The 17118-nt window shown below is 48.8% G+C and overlaps 1 protein-coding gene across 1 annotated transcript in view; it reads left to right on the forward strand.

Moving 5' to 3' along the window:
• FBN3 (fibrillin 3) overlaps positions 1 to 17118 on the forward strand; it is a 144644-nt gene that overhangs the window by 54424 nt on the left and 73102 nt on the right. Inside the window, exons 9-11 of the mRNA XM_084825954.1 lie at positions 10239 to 10391; positions 11455 to 11652; positions 13014 to 13157. Of these exons, the coding sequence (XP_084682080.1) occupies positions 10239 to 10391; positions 11455 to 11652; positions 13014 to 13157 (495 nt within the window). The remainder of the gene's footprint in view (positions 1 to 10238; positions 10392 to 11454; positions 11653 to 13013; positions 13158 to 17118) is intronic.

Consider the following 17118-nt stretch of genomic DNA (forward strand, 5'->3'; position numbering starts at 1 on the left):
CCTCAGACCCCCTGCTTGAAACCCTGGAGACCGGTTCCCAGTCAGTGCAGGCTAGCCTTCCATCCAATTCCATCATCCTCAGCTGGCATAGCCAATAGTCAGGATGATGTGATTTGCAATCCAGAGTGTTCTGGAGGGCACCAGGTTGGGGGGAAAGCTGGTGTAGATGATGCCAGACTAGGAGGGCCCACGATCTCATTTGGCATATGGCAGCTTCCTCTTCTAAGTCAGCCCTTTATGCAGAACCATTAGGACTGGAATCCTCAGCAGGAACCAGAACAAAGTCTGAGGGACCAAATCCAGGAAAACCCATTGAACTCCACCCCCCAAACAGATTTCCCGACATCCCTACCTGTTTTTCAGCTCGTCCCAGCAGTGACAAACATGTGAAAATGTGCATTTTTTAAAAAACGTGCCTTTCAAAGTGCACATATTGGGCAGTATCCAATGTGACATTAGTGCTAACATAAGTTACGTTACACTCAAGTAAATGAACTCTAGCGACAGGTTTTCTGGGGAAACCCATCCAGCCAGTGAGAGCTATTGGAGCTGCACTAGAGGTCGTTTACATGAGCACCGTGTAATTCACGTTACTGGTAGTTTCACAACAGATACAGCCTGTTGCGGGAAAAAACACCATTTCCAAATGCAAACACGAATGCCAGAATTTGCAAACATTTCTTGGGGGCAGGGGGAAGTGCTTCTGCTCACTTTTGCATTTGGGATTGCGAACTGGACGTGTTCACGTGATTTGCAAGCAGAAATGAAATTCTCGTATACCCCTCAGTTGGAGATGTTGAGACTCGAACCCAGGACCTTCGGAAGGGAAAGGAGGTGCTCTGTCAGTGAGCTGCAGCACTTTCCTAAAAGGGATGTCAGATGGTGGTCAGTTGGGAACAAGTTTCCATCTGTGTGCGTGTGTGTGTGTTTGTATGTGTTTGAGAACCAGGGAGGAATGAGGCAGGAATATTTCTTTTTTCAGATGGGACGTATGGACAACTGAAGTCCTTTCAAGGCTGCCAAAAGTTCCAGCAAATGCCGAGTGAATTTAATTAGGGAGCCTAGCTTTTAAAAATAACTCTACACTCCCAATGGGGCCGCCTGCACGGCCGCCTGAATCCCCTACTCCACTACGTCATGCGACAGGCTGTTTCCCCCCAGAGCGAACATGTGCCATAAATGTGCCGTCACTCGCTGGGAGGGACAATATTTTTTCTGGCGCAGGGAGGCAGGCGCCCCGGTTGGGGGCGGGGGTTGAGTTACATTCTGCCTTTCCATGAAAAGGTTTCTTTGTTCCACCACGGGACGGACCTAACTTCCACTGGGTGCTGACTGCATTGGTTGCTTCCGAGGAACTTCTTCAGCTCCATAGGCGAGAGATTTTTTAAATTGTTGTTATTCAACGGAAGCCCAATATTAATTGTTCAAAACATCACGGCGTTGCTAGGAGGCCAAGCATAACCAGAACAATTTCCATCCACTCCGGACTGGAAATTGACTATATTTCAGCTACTAAGATGCGTGTTTCAGAAAGATCTGGTTTAGGACTATTTCTCCAGTCTGTGCATATTGTAGAGATTGTGTAGGGACCCTTCCAAAGTTGTCGTCATCATAGTTCTTAAATTCCTCTGTTCTGAATTACTTTGCCTTCTTTGCAAAGCTGGGCCATACGTTTGGAATCTCTCATTTGTTCCATTTTCTTTTTTGGAGAGATCCACATTTTGTACGAAGTGCTGCGCATGCATGGTAACTTTCAGATGCTTCAGTTTATTCCTAGCTTTCCCTTCCTTCTCTACAGTCCCGGGTGTGCACAGGCACATTGACTGATAAGCAAGACACTTCAAAAACAAAGCAAAGAAGCAGAAGTGGCAACCTTGCAGAGATCCCACACGTTTTGTTTGTTCATTTCTATGCCACCCAATAGCCGGCGCTCTATGGGCGGTTCACAAAAATTTAAACCACCGAATGCAGCATAAAAGAATATAAAATACGAAAGCTTAAAGCCACAGTATAACAGTATAACCAGAATAAAATCTAGCAGCAATGAAGAGATTTAAAATACAGACTTAAAACATCAGCGCTAAAGGACTGGGAAGCTAAAATGCTGGGAAAATAAAAAGGTCTTCACCTGGCACTGGAAGGAGTACAACATAGGTACCAGACGAACTTCTCTAGGGAGCTCTTTCCTCAGCTGGGGTGCCACAGCAGAAAAGGCCCTCTTCCTGGTAGCCACCCGCCTCACTTCCTGTGGTGGAAATTCCTGAAGAAAGATCCCAGAGGATGATCTTAGGGTCTGGGCAGACACGTATGGCCTAAGTGGCTTGGGACCTCAATATTTGAGGGAACATCTCTCCCTATATATGCCTGCCTGAGGATTGAGATCTGTTGGAGGGGTCTCTGTGTCCCACCAGTGCGAGGCATACACTATGGTGGAACATGGGAGAGGGCCTTCTCTGCTGTTGTGGAATGCCCTCCCCTTGGAGGCCCGATTGGCGCAGACATTGGTCTCATTTCAGCGCCAAGTTAAAACATGGCTTTTCACCAATGCCTTTGAGGGCTAATTGCATTCCTGAAAGTTGCACCTTGTTTTAACTGTTTCATTGCTTTAGATTGTCTAATTGGTGTTAGGTTGTTTAATGGTTTAATATGTTTTAGCTGTTTAAATGCTGTATTGTTTTATGCTGTTTAAATTGATTTTATCTGTACGCCACCCTGAGATCTTAATGACAGAGGGTGGGATACAAATGCCTGAAATAAATAAATAAATAAAATATGGGAGGAGGCGATCCTTCAGATAACCTGATCTCAATGGGCTGGACTAGCTGTGATGTTCATTGTGCTTTTGCATTGAATATGCATAATTTTTTTAGAAATGCAAATATTAGTTGCAAGGAAGGGCTGATCGTTACAGGGATTGCAGTAGGCAGGGGAGGGGAGTTTAACCCTTTCCGACGCAATGTGGTCCAGGTGAAAATTGTTTCCCCACAGCTGCTGTTTGCGTGGGAGGAGGGAAGAGTCCATTGGTAATGTGGCTCCCTTGTCTGCCATTGCCAGGTTGTACCAACGCCGAGAGAGAGGGGGAGAGATTCCTATATCGAATCATAGAACCATAGAACAGTAGGGTTGGAAGGGGCCTACAAGACCCTCGAGTCCAACCCCCTGCTCAGTGCAGGAATCCAAGTCAGAGCATCCCTGACAGGTGGCTGTCCAGCCTCGTCTTGGATGCCTCCAGTGATATAATCAAAGAGCAAGTGCATAAGTACTTATAGCAGGGGTGCTGAACCTTTTTCAGCCCGGGGGCTGAATTGCATTTCAGAGAAGCTCTCGGGGGCCACATTCCAGTGGTAGGCGGAGCCAATGGAAAAAGGGGTGGGGCCAAAAATACCAGCCTATTTTCCATTCAAGCTCTTACTGTCAATAACAAAGCCGGGGGGGGGGCATTGGGGGAAAGAAAGTGGGGCCAGCAGAAAGGGTGTGGCCTTCTGGAAAGCCCTGGAGGGCCAGGGAGATGTGGCCGCCAGGCTGGGGGTTCTGCATCTCTGACTTATAGGCTGTATATCTAGAGTTAAAAGCAACCATTTCATTGCATGGATGTCGTTTCTATGCTGCCCAATAGCCAAAGCCCTCGGGGCAGGGGGGGTGTCACAAAAATCACAAGCACAAACATGAGATAATAAAAACTTAGTATGAAATCTTTAACATTCAGTATTTAAAAACAATTTAAAACAGCTAAAAAATAAGATACCAGATTTTTAAAGGAACGGACATATATGCCCATCATATGCTGTCCAATGCCTGGGAACAGAGGAAAGTCTTAACCTGGTGCTGAAAACATGACAATGTTGGCGCCAGGTAGACCACCACTAGGGAGCCACCACTGAGGAGGCTCTCTCCCTTGTTGCCAGCATCTGAGCCTCCCTCGGAGGAGGCACTCAGAGGAGGGCCTCAGATATTGCTTGTAGTGTATGGGTTAAGAACATCAGAACATCAGAACATCAGAAGAGCCCTGCTGGATCAGACCCAGGGTCCATCTAGTCCAGCATTCTGTTCACACAGTGGCCAACCAGCTGTCGACCAGGAATCCACAAGCTGGGTTCATATCAGGAGATGTGCCCTGTCAGGTATTTTGGTTCCCAAGCCGTTTAAGGCTTTGTAGGCCAAAACTAGCACCTTGAATTGGGCTTGGAAATATACAAGCAGCCAGTGCAAGTGAGCGACAATTGGTATGATATGCATTAACCTTCTGGTCTCCCCTATCAACCTGGCCACTGCATTTTGCACAAGCTTCTGAACATTTCATTCATTTCGTTTATTATATTTCTATACCACCCCATAGCTGAAGCTCTCTGGGTGGTTCACAAAAATTAAAAAACCATTAAAATACATTGTATAAAGTATAAAAAGCCATTCACATAAGGACATAAAACAGATAGAACACTTTTCAAGGGCAGACCCATGTAAAGCACATGCAGTATTCTAACCTGGAGGTCGCCAGAGAATAGACTGCTCAAGCCAGGTTATCCCTGTCTGGATAGGGGCGTAGCTGGGCCACCAGCCAAAGCTGGAAGAAGGCACTCCATGCCACTGAGGACACCTGAGCCTCAAGTGACAAAGACGGCTCCAGGAGGACCCCCAAGCTACAGACCTGCTCCTTCAGGGGGAGTGCAACCTGATCCAGAGCAGGGTGAGCACCCAACCTCCAGTCAGCAGAACCACCCACCAGCAGCATCTCAGTCTTGGCTGGATTGAGCTTCAGTTAATTAGCCCTCATCCAGTCCATTGTTGCAGCCAGGCACCGATTCAGCACATCCACAGCCTCACCTGAAGGAGATGAGAAGGAGAAATAGAGCTGTGTGTCATTAGCATACTGATGGCAACACACTCCCAAACTCCAGGTGACCCCGCTCAACAGCTTCATGGTGATGTTGAAAAGCATCTGAGCCCTTGGGGAGATGGGTTGTGGTAACTGCAGTCCAAAGTCTTTTTGGGGTTGGCAGAAATCTGAGGTCTGCAGCGAGCAATCTGCTTCCCATAGAATCACAGAACAGTAGGGTTGGAAGGGGCCTACAAGGCCACTGAGTCCAACCCCCTGCCCCATGCAGGAATCCAAGTCAGAGCATCCCTGACAGGTGGCTGTCCAGCCTCGTCTTGAATGCCTCCAGTGTGGGAGAGCCCACCATAATGTACGTTGTCTCCAAACTCACACACTCCATGGTAATGCTAATGCAAAAATTCATTATTGAATGGTATTAATTAAATTACATTAAATTATGCTCCTCTAAATTAATTATTAAGCTATTAAATTTTTAATACTTTATTAAATTCATTTGTTAAATGAAATGAAGTTGACTGTACTGACAATATTAACTCCGAGGTTATATGTTCGGAATGCCCCATTCAAAGAATCGTAGAATAGTAGGGTTGGAAGGGGCCTACAAGGCCATCAAGTCTAACCCCCTGCTCAGTGCAGGAATCCAAGTCAGAGCATCCCTATAGAACCATAGAATAGTAGGTTTGGAAGGGGCCTACAAGGCCATCGAGTCCAAGCCCCTGCTCAGTGCAGGAATCCAAGTCAGAGCATCCCCGACAGGTGGCTGTCCAGCCTCGTCTTGAAGGCCTCCAGTGTGGGAGAGCCCACCACCTCCCCAGGTCATGAGCCCCATTGTCGTATTGCTCTAATGGTCAGGACGTTTCTCTTAATGTTCAGCTGGAATCTGGCTTCCTGTCACTTGAGCCCATTATTCCGTGCCCTGCATTCTGGGATGAACCTGCCGCAACACACGCGGTTCAGCCAAGGGACCAGGCAACTGGGGCTCAAAGAGCCCACTGTTCTTTCCAGCTGCCCCTCAGTGAGCTTCGTGCCAGATCCACCGAGCCGCCAGCAGAAATGGAGCTGGTGACCTTGGCTTTTTGAACAGAGAATCAACAAACAGCTTCAGGAATTCCAGGCAGGCATCTGAGTTTAATCAAAAGGGGATGTCATTGTTAATAAGGCCCAACAGGCACCTCCGCCACCCCCCTTTCAACCCGCCGCCGGTTGCGTGAAGAGATGTTGTCACGTGAGGCAGAGCACATTGCAGGGGCAGAGAAACAGTGGGAACAGTGTTTCCAGCCATCCCCAGAGGGGTTGGACTACAACTCCCACCATCCGCAGCCATGTCAGCTGGGGAAGGTGGGTTCCATAGTCCAACATGTCTGAAGGCGTCCAGGTCAGGGAAAGCTGACATTAAGATATGTAGATTCAACTGTTCCTCTTCCCTCACACACACACACACACACGGATTTGTTGGGGCTGTTCATCCTGCTGCCAACATTTTCTGTCTGTCTTTTGCTGCCAGCGGTTCTCCAGCAGTGCCCCGGCATGCAGAAAAGTAGCGAGCGAAGCTTTTTTCTGCTGGCACAGAGGTGAAAAGATGAGGTTCTGGGTCTGTGCATTTCAGGCTGCTGTAAAAAGTAGAGGAGCATGGATGGTAAGAAAGGAAAAGAAGGTGGCAACTGTAGGCCTAAAGATCTGATATAAGGGGTGTTTCTGGGGTTTCTTCGATGGCCCCATCTCTTTCCCCCAACTGCTGATCGTTTGTTGGTTTCCCAGCTTTTCTGCAGCCCTCCCCCCATTCTAAAAGGTTGAAATGCCTCTCCTAAGGGTTGAGTTACAGGCAGTAAGCGCTTTCAGCTACGATATGCTGGTATTTTGGCCCCAGCCCTTTAGACTTTGACCCTGCCCCTTTTGCCTTTGGCCCCACCCACCACTGGCATGCGGCCCCCGAGGGCTGCTCTGAAATGGACTTTGGCCTTCAGTCTGTAAAAGGTTCTGCATCCCTGCGATAAAGAGCAGATGAGCTCAATATAGGGTAGTAGCTAAGAGGCTAGACTAGGCCTCAGGAAGTTCCCAGTTCGAATCTCACCTCTGCAATGCTACTACAGCAGTCTGCCCCCACCCAGTGACCTCCAGAAGATTAGGACTACAACTCCCATCAACCTCAGACATTGGCTGGGGGCAATGGGAGTTGTAGTACGGCCCGTTTATTTATTTTATTTACAATATTTATATACCGCTCCACATCAAAGATTTCAGAGTGGTGAACAACAAGATAAAAGAATAAAACCCCATAATTAAAACAATTAAAACGTTTCAAAAGAACAGATTCTGAACTTAGTAAACCACAACTGGTCACTCAGGGAAGGCCTCTTGAAATAATGATGTCTTCAGGAGGCACCAAAAGCAACACGACATTGGTGCCTGCCTGACCTCCAAAGGCAGGGAATTCCACAGGAAGGGGGCCACCACACTGAAGGCTCTTTTCCTGGTGGACTCCATGGGCCATGGGTCCATGTGGAACCATCAGGAGCAAGCCCGTATGTGAATAGGTGCCACTCTCACCACCTCAGTTGCCCTCCCTGCAATGTGGGGATAAGACTGACTGACTTTACAGGGTTTTGCTAAGGGTTTCTGAGGCAATGTCCAGGAAATGCTGTGAACATCATGGAAAGACAAAGTATTATTGAACAACCCATTTTCCTGGACTGTACCACTTCCAACTGCAGGTGGACATAAATGGCACAACTGAACGCTTCTCTTCATATAATGAGATAGAATATTGTTATATTCTATATTTGAATATAGAAATCAAAAGGTCAGGAGAAAGGATTGTACTGAGAGCCAAGCCGACATTTCTCAAGGGGAAAACACTTGTGTTCTTCAGAGGGCCCTCCCAAAACAGGGGGTCATTTTACAGAATATTCACCGCCATTTGCTGTTGTTGTTCCGGGTGCCATTTTCTCCCCAGAATGCCCTGCAACGGCTCTACATCTGGGGCATTCTGGGGGATACAAAATGGCTGCCGACACAGTCATTCTGTTGTCACTGCTGTCGTTCTTCGCTGCGGCCCAAACACACACAAACGTTAGGGAAGAAAGAGGCTGTGCCGCCATTGCTGATGGTGAACCCACCCACACAACATTGGAGAATTTCATGCACGCCCTCCCCGGAGGGATTTTCTGGTAAAATGTTCCACGGCAGAGAATTTCGAGAGGCTGTTTTCGCTCAGTCCTCACTCAGCCTCAGCCTTCAAAGCCTGATATCACCAGCTTTCTATACCCGGTGCACCTTGGGGAACAGAGGAGAATTCAAATTCCACGCAGGTGGAAAAGAAGCAGGTCAGGGTTCTGCCTGATCTGCTAGATTTCTAAATGCAGTGGGGAATTTTTCACCCCTGTGGAAGCATTCCATCAACAGCTTGAAGTGGTCCCATCCCAGAACAGTTTGACACCCCACTCTGAGTGTCAACAAAACCTTGCAGAGCAAGAAAGTTCTTTGGCTTGGAGGTGTGCCCAGCCAAAATGTCTGGGATACGCTCGGTTTTATGCCCAGGGTCTGACTCATCAGCCTTTGAGGGGAGGGGGGGATGGTCAGGAATTCCCTCCCAGCCTGGGCAGATCGTTAATCCAAGCCCCACCCAAGGCCTCATTAGCCTCTTGATGTGCCAGCCCCAAGACCACATCCTGATCGAGGGCTTAATTGCCGAGGTTTTCCAGTTGGGGCTTGCAAAACTATGATTAAAGAAGGTGTTTACATGGGGGGGGATTGGGGGGGTCGGCACGCCTCGCCAAGCATCACAATTAACAGCAATTACTTTACAGGGAGAGATCACCCTGCTGGCAGCCCCTCCGCTGATGCCGACCAAACGAACGCAGACACTGCACCCTTGACGAATGAGTCAATCAAGACTTGACATTCCTCGCTGTTTTCCTTTCCTTTTTCTGGGGTGCCTCAAATGTGACTCTTCCCTGCTTACCATGGGATAGGCTTCCTCGTGACGTTTTGTAGGGGGACCCTTGCTGGATTCTGGGGAGGGGAGGCTTTTATGGGGTGCGGGCATCTTATCACTTTCCTGGAGAGCTGGCCTGGATGCCTAAATATGCTTTTGGTCTCTCTGCCCAGGATTCTCTACTCCAGGGTTAGGCAGCCTGGTGCCTTTTGGATGTTGGGGACTACAACTCCCATCAGCCCCAGACCAGCATAGACAATGGTTGGGGATTATGGGAGTTGTAATTCAAAGCGGTTGCACCTAGCCTGGTCTAATCTAACTAGCACATCTCTAAGGCTGTTCCTATAAATAAGAAGTTGGGGGATGGATGGATGGATGGATGGGTAGGGGAGGGGAGGGGAGGGGAGGGGAGGGGAGGGGAGGGGGGAGAGAGAGAGAGAGATTACCATCATAGACCAGCTCATAGATCAGAAGTTGGAGGTTGAACCTGGGACTTCCTGCATGCAAAATTGATGCTGTGCTTCCGAGTCCTTTCCCAAAGCATAGGAAGTTGCCTTCAACTGACACAGACCATCCGTCACCCAACCAGCACCACTGGTTGATTGACACTGGAGGGTCTCCAGTGGATGGCACTGGGGATCTCCAATGGGTTTTCCAATGTATGACACTGGGGGTTTCAAATGGGGTCTCCAATGAGTTGGGTGACATTGCGGGCTTCTAAAGGTTCTCCAATGGGTTGGGCGACACTGGGGGTCTCCAACGGGTGACACTAGGGGTCTCCAATGTGGGTCCCATGGGTGCCCATGCACCCGCCAATCCTAGACATGTCTCTGCAGAAATAATAGCTCACTATTATTTACACCAGGCGTGTTGAACATCAGTCTGATGACCAAATTTGGCTCGCATGGTGTCTCAGTCCAGCCCTCTGTGGTTGCCCAGATGACCCTGCCCCCTTTCTATTGCCCCGTCCCCTTTCCCCCAGCCTCCAATCATTTGGTGGTTCACTGTCTTTTTCTCAGTACCTGCCCCCCCCCATTCTAAAAGTTCAAAATGTGTCTCCAAAAGCTGAGTTACTGGCAGGAAGAGGTTTCCAAGGACATCCTGCTGGCATTCGGGGTGCTCTGCGCCTTTTGCCTTTCAAACTTTTAGAATGAGGGGGGAAAATGCACAAGAGCCGAGAAACCACCAAATGATTGGTGGTTGGGAGAAAGGGGGCGGGGCCCTTTGGGGAACCCCTAGAGGGCCAGATTTGGCCCCCAAGGGGAGGTTCCCTACCCCTGCTCCAAGCCTACCTATCTATCTCTGTAGGGATGGGAGAATCCAAGAATTGCTCTCTCTGTCTCTTGTATGCAAAATGGAACAGCTTGAGTGAATTGAGCTCCTCCTAGGGTGCCACCGGAACCTCCCCACAGCCTGGCTCCAGATGGGCCAGTGCCCCTGGCTCAGACCATCTCTTGCTTCTCTTTCCAGACCAGCGGATCGGCACCTGCTTCTCAGCGCTCATCGGCGGGCGGTGTGCCGGAGAATTGCCCGGCCAGTACACCAAGATGCAGTGTTGCTGTGACTCCGGTCGTTGCTGGGCCATTGGGCAGACCCCAGAAATGTGCCCCGTGAGGGGCTCTGGTGAGTGTGAACTAGGGAGCAGGTGGCCAAGACCTTGGAGGCCCCACCACCAAGGAGGCCTTGATCTGACACCATTGGGGTCTCCAATGGGGTCTCCATGGGTTGGGTGACACTGGGAGTCTCCAGTGGGTGACACAGGGGTCTCTAATGGGATCTCCAGTGGGTCTCCATGAGTTGGGTGACACTGGGGGTCTCCAGTGGAGTCTCCAGTGGGTGACACAGGGGTCTCTAATGGGATCTCCAATGGGTTGGGTGATCCTGGGGGTCTCCAATGGGTCTCCATGGTTTGGGTGACACTGGGGGTCTCCAGTGGGTCTCCATGGGTTGGGTGACACTGGGAGTCTCCAGTGGGTGACACAAGGATCTCTAATGGGACCTCCAATGGGTTGGGTGACCCTGGGGGTCTGCAATGGGTGACACTGGGGGTCTCCAGTGTGGGTCCCATGGGTGCCCATGCGCCCTCCAACCTTAGGAATGTCTACTCACTAGTAAGACCTGTCAACCTCACCGGGACTCCCAGTAAATGCACATACAGTTGCAACCTTCAAGCAATTTGCATGGCACAATCCTATGTGTGATTACTCAGAAGTAAATACTACCTGGCTCAACGGAGCTTACTTCCAGTTAAGTGTGCATAAGATTACGGCCTGAGTCTGTCTTAGGGTGCAACCCAATTCATGTTTAGACAGAGAAAAGTCCAACAATTCACAGCATTCCCCAGCTAGGGAATGCTGGGAGATGCAGGACTTTTTTCTGTCTAAACATGCATAGGATCAACCAGATAGGATCAACCAGATGCCCCAATGGGAAGCCCACAAGGAAGACATGAGCTCAATAAGGCCCTCCCACTCATATGTCCCAGCATACTGCCTCTGACACTGGAGGTCAAACAAAGCATCATGATGAGTAGCCACTGAGAGCTTTAACAGCAGGAGCGGGGAGCCTCTTTCATCCCAAATTCAATTCTGGACAAGCTCTGGTGCGTTCTCTGGACAGGGCATTTTGCAGTCACCGTTTCCAACTCATACCAGAAGTGCCGCTTTTGTGTGGTTTGCTTCGACAGATGAATACCGCCGGCTGTGCATTGAAGGTCTCCCAGTGGTTCCAGGCTTCCCCAGTACTTTCCCCGGGATTCCTGGCTTTGGACCCAATGGAGTGGGGCCGGGCATTAGTGGTCCTGGCAGCTTCGGGCCCAACGGAGCCAATGGGCAAGGTGGAATCCCCGGTCTGCCTGGAATGGGACCTGGGAGCTCAAGCATTGGTAAGTGAGGAAACATGTGTACAGCAGGGATATCGGAAACTGGCTTATACAGAGGTGGTAATTTTTGTGGACCATCTGGGGAACTTTGGCTATTGGATGGTATAGAAATGTAATTAGGGATGGGCAAACTCCCCCGCACCCTGTTTCCACTTTGCTCGTCGGACTCCCACCAGTTCCCCAGCCCCGGCATGTGTGTAGGGGGTGAACCACCAGACAGCCCACAGGTGCCTGACGAGAGCTCATGACTTTTTTCTATCTGCGAGCCGTGATTATGCGCAAAATCACGTGTATACATATTTACGGAAATCGCATTTTGTGCAAAATTGCGACCGGAAATAGCACACATTGCACAGAATGGCAGACCCATATGGTTGAATTAGACCATTTACACCTGCTTTGTTGTTGTTGTTCAGTCGTGTCTGACTCTTCGTGACCCCATGGACTGTAGCACGCCAGGCCTTCCTGTCCTGCGCTCTCTATTTACACCTGCAGTTTTGTGCGAATTGTGCTATTCACAGCCAAAATTTTGCGCAAAATGTGGTTTCCGTGAATATGTATACCTGCGATCTGCACAAAATCGCCTTGTGGGCAAACTTTTAAAAAGCAGGAAACCACAAGCTTGCTCAACTTGAGCTCTAGCCCTTCCATGAAACTAAAACCCCGAGTCTTCATGATTCTTAACGTTCTGATTGAAATCGGAACCTAGGAAGCCTCCATATCCTGAGCCAGATGGCTGGCCCATGAAGCTCTGGATCTCTGGGTGGCGGTGGCTTTCCACAGTTTCGGACGGGGGCGGATGAACTGTCCGTCGGTTTCTCTCGGTTCCTCATTTTTTCCCAATCTTAAGTTGGGCTGGTCCCAAACTTTGTGTATTCCCCCCCCTCCCCAAGTTTGCATGAAAATTTGTCAGCGCTTTTGCTGCACGATTCTCTGAATACATGCATTTTTGTACACGCTTTTTGCCTAACATACACATTTCCCCGCCGGCAATTTTCCTAACTGAATGCATTTTTGAAGATTCTTCTCCCTAATATGCATGGCAGAGGCTCCCCAGAGTTTCAGGTGGTAGTGGGGTCTCAACCCTGTCTGGAGATGCCGGGGATTCAAACTGGGACTTCCTGCATGTAGAGCAGGTGCTCTAGAACTAAGCTATAGCTTTTTGCCTAAAAACAACCTAAGATGCTAGTCCTCATGGTTATGAACAAAGGGCTAATTTCAATAGGAACATAGGAAGCTGCCTCATACAAAGTCAGACAATTGGTCCTTCTAATCTAAATTAGGAATTTCCCTAGCCCTAAGTGTATCTTCCCTCCCAGTACAGGGCACTACCAACACTGGGTCATTCTTTGGGGTTTTTTTAGGAACAGCCACCCTGAACCAGACAATTGACATCTGCAAACATTTCACCAACCTTTGTTTGAACGGGCGCTGCATCCCAACACCTTCCAGCTACCGCTGCGAGTGCAACATGGGCTACAAGCAAGACGTGCGTGGCGAGTGCATTGGTGAGAAGGGGAGAGGGATGCTGCAAACATAATCATGGGTGTCATACGTCTGGGCCAGTGGGCACTGCGTGGCAGCTGCTGATATCTGAGTGGAAAGTATGCTTTGAAAACATCTCAGTTTGGGGTCGGCAACATCTGGATTTGGCAGCCTGCATCAACGATCCAAGTGAACCAATTCGATTAATTTGCACTACAGCCCACCTTATTTTGAGGGCTCAAGGTGGATAATGACTGCTGAATACTCGGGTCTGTGGCTGTGAGAAGGATCACCGCTCATGGGGGCAGGGGGCGGAGAGAAATGTCAGTGCTATGTTTTACAACTAGGGGTGGACGAAAGTCACTTACCTGTCCTCGAAGATTTCCCACGGTGGGGGGGAGGCGCTTTGTTGCTCCCCCCATGAAGTTCAGGCCAGGGGGGGAGGCTTCCCGCCTCGCCCGGCCGAAATTCAGGCCGGGGGGGAGGCTTCCCACCTTGCCCAGCCAAAATTCAGGCCGGGGAGGAGGCGCCTCGCCTCGCCCGGCCGCGAACTAAACAGTTTAAAAAAAAAAAACGCCCCCGTGATAGGCTACGTGACGATTAACGTAGCCTATCACGGCTAGATCTGCAAAGTCAGCCGTGATAAGCTACGTAAATCGCCACATAGCCTATCACGGGTGACTTTAAAAAAAAAAAAAGCGCGTATGCAAATGGCGGCCCCCATAGGGAGCTGCCATTCGCGTTCCTTATTTGGTCGCTGTAGTCTACGTAAATCTTTACGTAGACTATGGCGAAAATAAGTCTACCTAAGTCTTATTTTCGCCGTAGTCTACGTAAACATTTACGTAGACTACAGCGACCAAATAAGGAACAGGAATGGCGGCTCCCTATGGGGGCCGCCATTATCCGTACGCGCTTTTTTTTTTTTTTTAAGTCACCCGTGATAGGCTAAGTGACGATGTACGTAGCCTATGCAAATCTAGCCGTGATAGGCTACGTTAATTGTCACGTAGCCTATCACGGGGGCGTTTTTTTTTTTTCTTTGATTGGAATGGCAGCGGCGGCAGCCGGTCAAAAGATCGGCTGCCGCCCCCGCCCCTGATGAAGACCCAACGAACCGCCGGCCAGACCCACCGCCGGGAGGGACATTCGGCAAAGGTAAGTCCCGTCCCGGGGGGGGGGTGCGGGGAGCGGGGGGGTGCGGAGAATTTCTCCCCGAAACTTGTTCGGGGGGCCGAACACGTTGGCGCTCGGCCCCCCGAAGTTTCAGGGAGAAATTCTCCGCCATCCCTATTTACAACTGAAGTAATACATGTGGCTGTCTAAACAGCATCCCCATAACATCATTATGCCGAAAATGATCTAGTTGTACCACTGCTCCAATCCACTTAATCAACCCAGTCTCCAGATGTTAGGACTTCCAAAGGATTAAATGCTTTGTGAGGCAGGAATGCGGCACTGGGGAGAATTGCGGGGGGGGGGGAGAATTCTGCGAGGAAATTACGAAAAAGAGCACAGATATGTGAACTGCAGAGGGGGAGGCCAAAAAAAGAGATGCCTATAAGAAATTATGGGTGTCAGATGTATAAACAGTTTGAGAAACTTAGGGGAAACAAATATTATGAATCAGTCTCATTATTTCTCTTTGTTCTCACTGCAAAGGGGATCTCAATAATATAAGCTTATATATTGCTGCTGTATGACTCAGAGAAATTTAAACTGGATCTTTTGAATGGAGAGATTTAAATGCTGGAGTTGCCAGTATGGCTGAATATTTTTTTCATTTATGGGAGGGCTGTCCTTTCCCCACCAATTTATTGGTGTCTGAGTCTCCCTGGCATTATTTATCAGATGACAGGTGCTAGATTAAAGTTTGATCAATTAACTGTAATAATGGGCCATTTAGATGGGGACAATCAAAGGCGCAATTAAATTATTGTCGCAAAAATGTCTGGGTTGCAGAGAAAGATGGTGTGGGCACAACGTTGACCGGCCATCAATTTCAACCCCAATGACAGGATGTTCAATCAAAGTTTGGGAGACATTGTCGCAAAGGACAAGTTGACAGATGATGTTGCGCAATGAAATGGCCTTGTGGTCTCAAGGGGTGCCGTAGAAAAATGGTCTCCATTTAATTACTCACCAGAACACCAATTCAGGCACGATCCCACTGGAGATAAGCATTCAATGGCACAAAGCAGACCTAGTAACTTGGCTCTTGTGCTGAAACTGCCAAGATTGTAAGAACGCAGACCTATACCTATCTACTCAGAAGTAAGCCCCTTTGAGCTCACCAGGGCTTACTCCCAGGAAGTGAATATAGGATTACAGCCGCATAACGCTTCATTTTGGCTGGATTGCACCTGGTCGTGATTTCACTCACTTCACGGAAATGTCTTTCTGTAACTTTTTAAAAGGAACTTTTGGAAGGGAACTGAAAGTATTTCACTCACTTCACGGAAATGTCTTTCTGTAACTTTTTAAACCCCTTCATGGATCACTGCCTTGTTGTGGCGAAGGGGCTTGCGTAACTCAGTGAAGCCATAAGCTATGCCGTGCAGGGCCACCCAAGACGGACAGGTCATGGCAGAGAGTTCTGACAAAATGTGGTCCACTGGAGAAGGAAATGGCAACCCACTCCAGTATTCTTGCCAAGAAAACCCCATGGAACGTATCACAAGGCTAAAAGAGATGACGCCGGAAGATGAGCCCCTCAGGTCGGAAGGTGTCCAATATGCTACTGGGGAAGAGCAGAGGGTATTTCCAAGTAGCGCCAGAAAGAGTGAAGCGGCTGGGCCAAACCCGAAAGGACACTCAGCTGTGGATGTGTCTGGTGGTGAAAAGAAAATCCGATGCTGTAAAGAACAATATTGTTTAGGAACCTGGAATGTCAGATCAATGAATCAAGGTAAGCTGGAGGTGGTCAAACATGAGATGGCAAGATTGAACATCGACATCTTGGGAATCAGTGAACTCAAATGGACAGGCATGGGCGAATTTAATTCAGGTGACCATCATATCTACTATTGTGGGCAAGAATCCCTTAGAAGAAATGGAGTAGCACTCATAGTCAACAAAAGGGTGGGAAAAGCAGTACTGGGGTACAATCTTAAAAATGATAGAATGATCTCAGTACGAATCCAAGGCAAACCATTCAACATCACAGTAATTCAAGTCTATGCCCCAACCACTGAGGCCGAAGAAGCTGAGGTTGATCGGTTCTATGAAGACCTACAACACCTTCTAGAACTAACACCAAAAAAAGATGTCGTCTTCATCATAGGGGATTGGAATGCTAAAGTAGGAAATCAAGAAATCACCGGGATAACAGGCAGGCATGGCCTTGGTGTACAAAATGAAGCAGGACAAAAGCTAATAGAGTTTTGCCAAGAGAACATGCTGATCATAGCAAACACTCTTTTCCAACAGCACAAGAGGCGACTCTACACATGGACGTCACCAGATGGCCAATATCGAAATCAGATTGATTATGTCCTTTGCAGCCAAAGATGGAGAAGCTCCATACAGTCAGTAAAAACAAGACCTGGAGCTGACTGTGGCTCAGATCATGAGCTGCTTCTTGCAAAATTTCGTCTTAAATTGAAGAACGTCGGGAAAACCACTAAACCGTTCAGGTATGACCTAAATCATATCCCTGATGAATATACAGTGGAGGTGAGGAATAGATTTCAGGGATTAGACCTGATAGACAGAGTGCCTGAGGAACTATGGACGGAGGTCCGTAACATTGTTCAGGAGGCAGCAACGAAATCCATCCCAAAGAAAAAGAAATGCAAGAAAGCCAGGTGGCTGTCTGATGAGGCTTTACAAGTAGCTGAGGAAAGAAGGGAAGCGAAAAGCAAGGGAGAAAGGGGAAGATATACCCAACTGAACGCAGAGTTCCAGAGAATAGCAAGGAGAGACAAGAAGGCCTTCTTAAATGAACAATGCAAAGAAATCGAGGAAAACAACAGAATGGGAAAG

Source organism: Heloderma suspectum, chromosome Z (assembly GCF_057233095.1).
Source record: "Heloderma suspectum isolate Gila_16-S chromosome Z, 16-S_ref, whole genome shotgun sequence".
NCBI lineage: Eukaryota > Metazoa > Chordata > Lepidosauria > Squamata > Helodermatidae > Heloderma > Heloderma suspectum.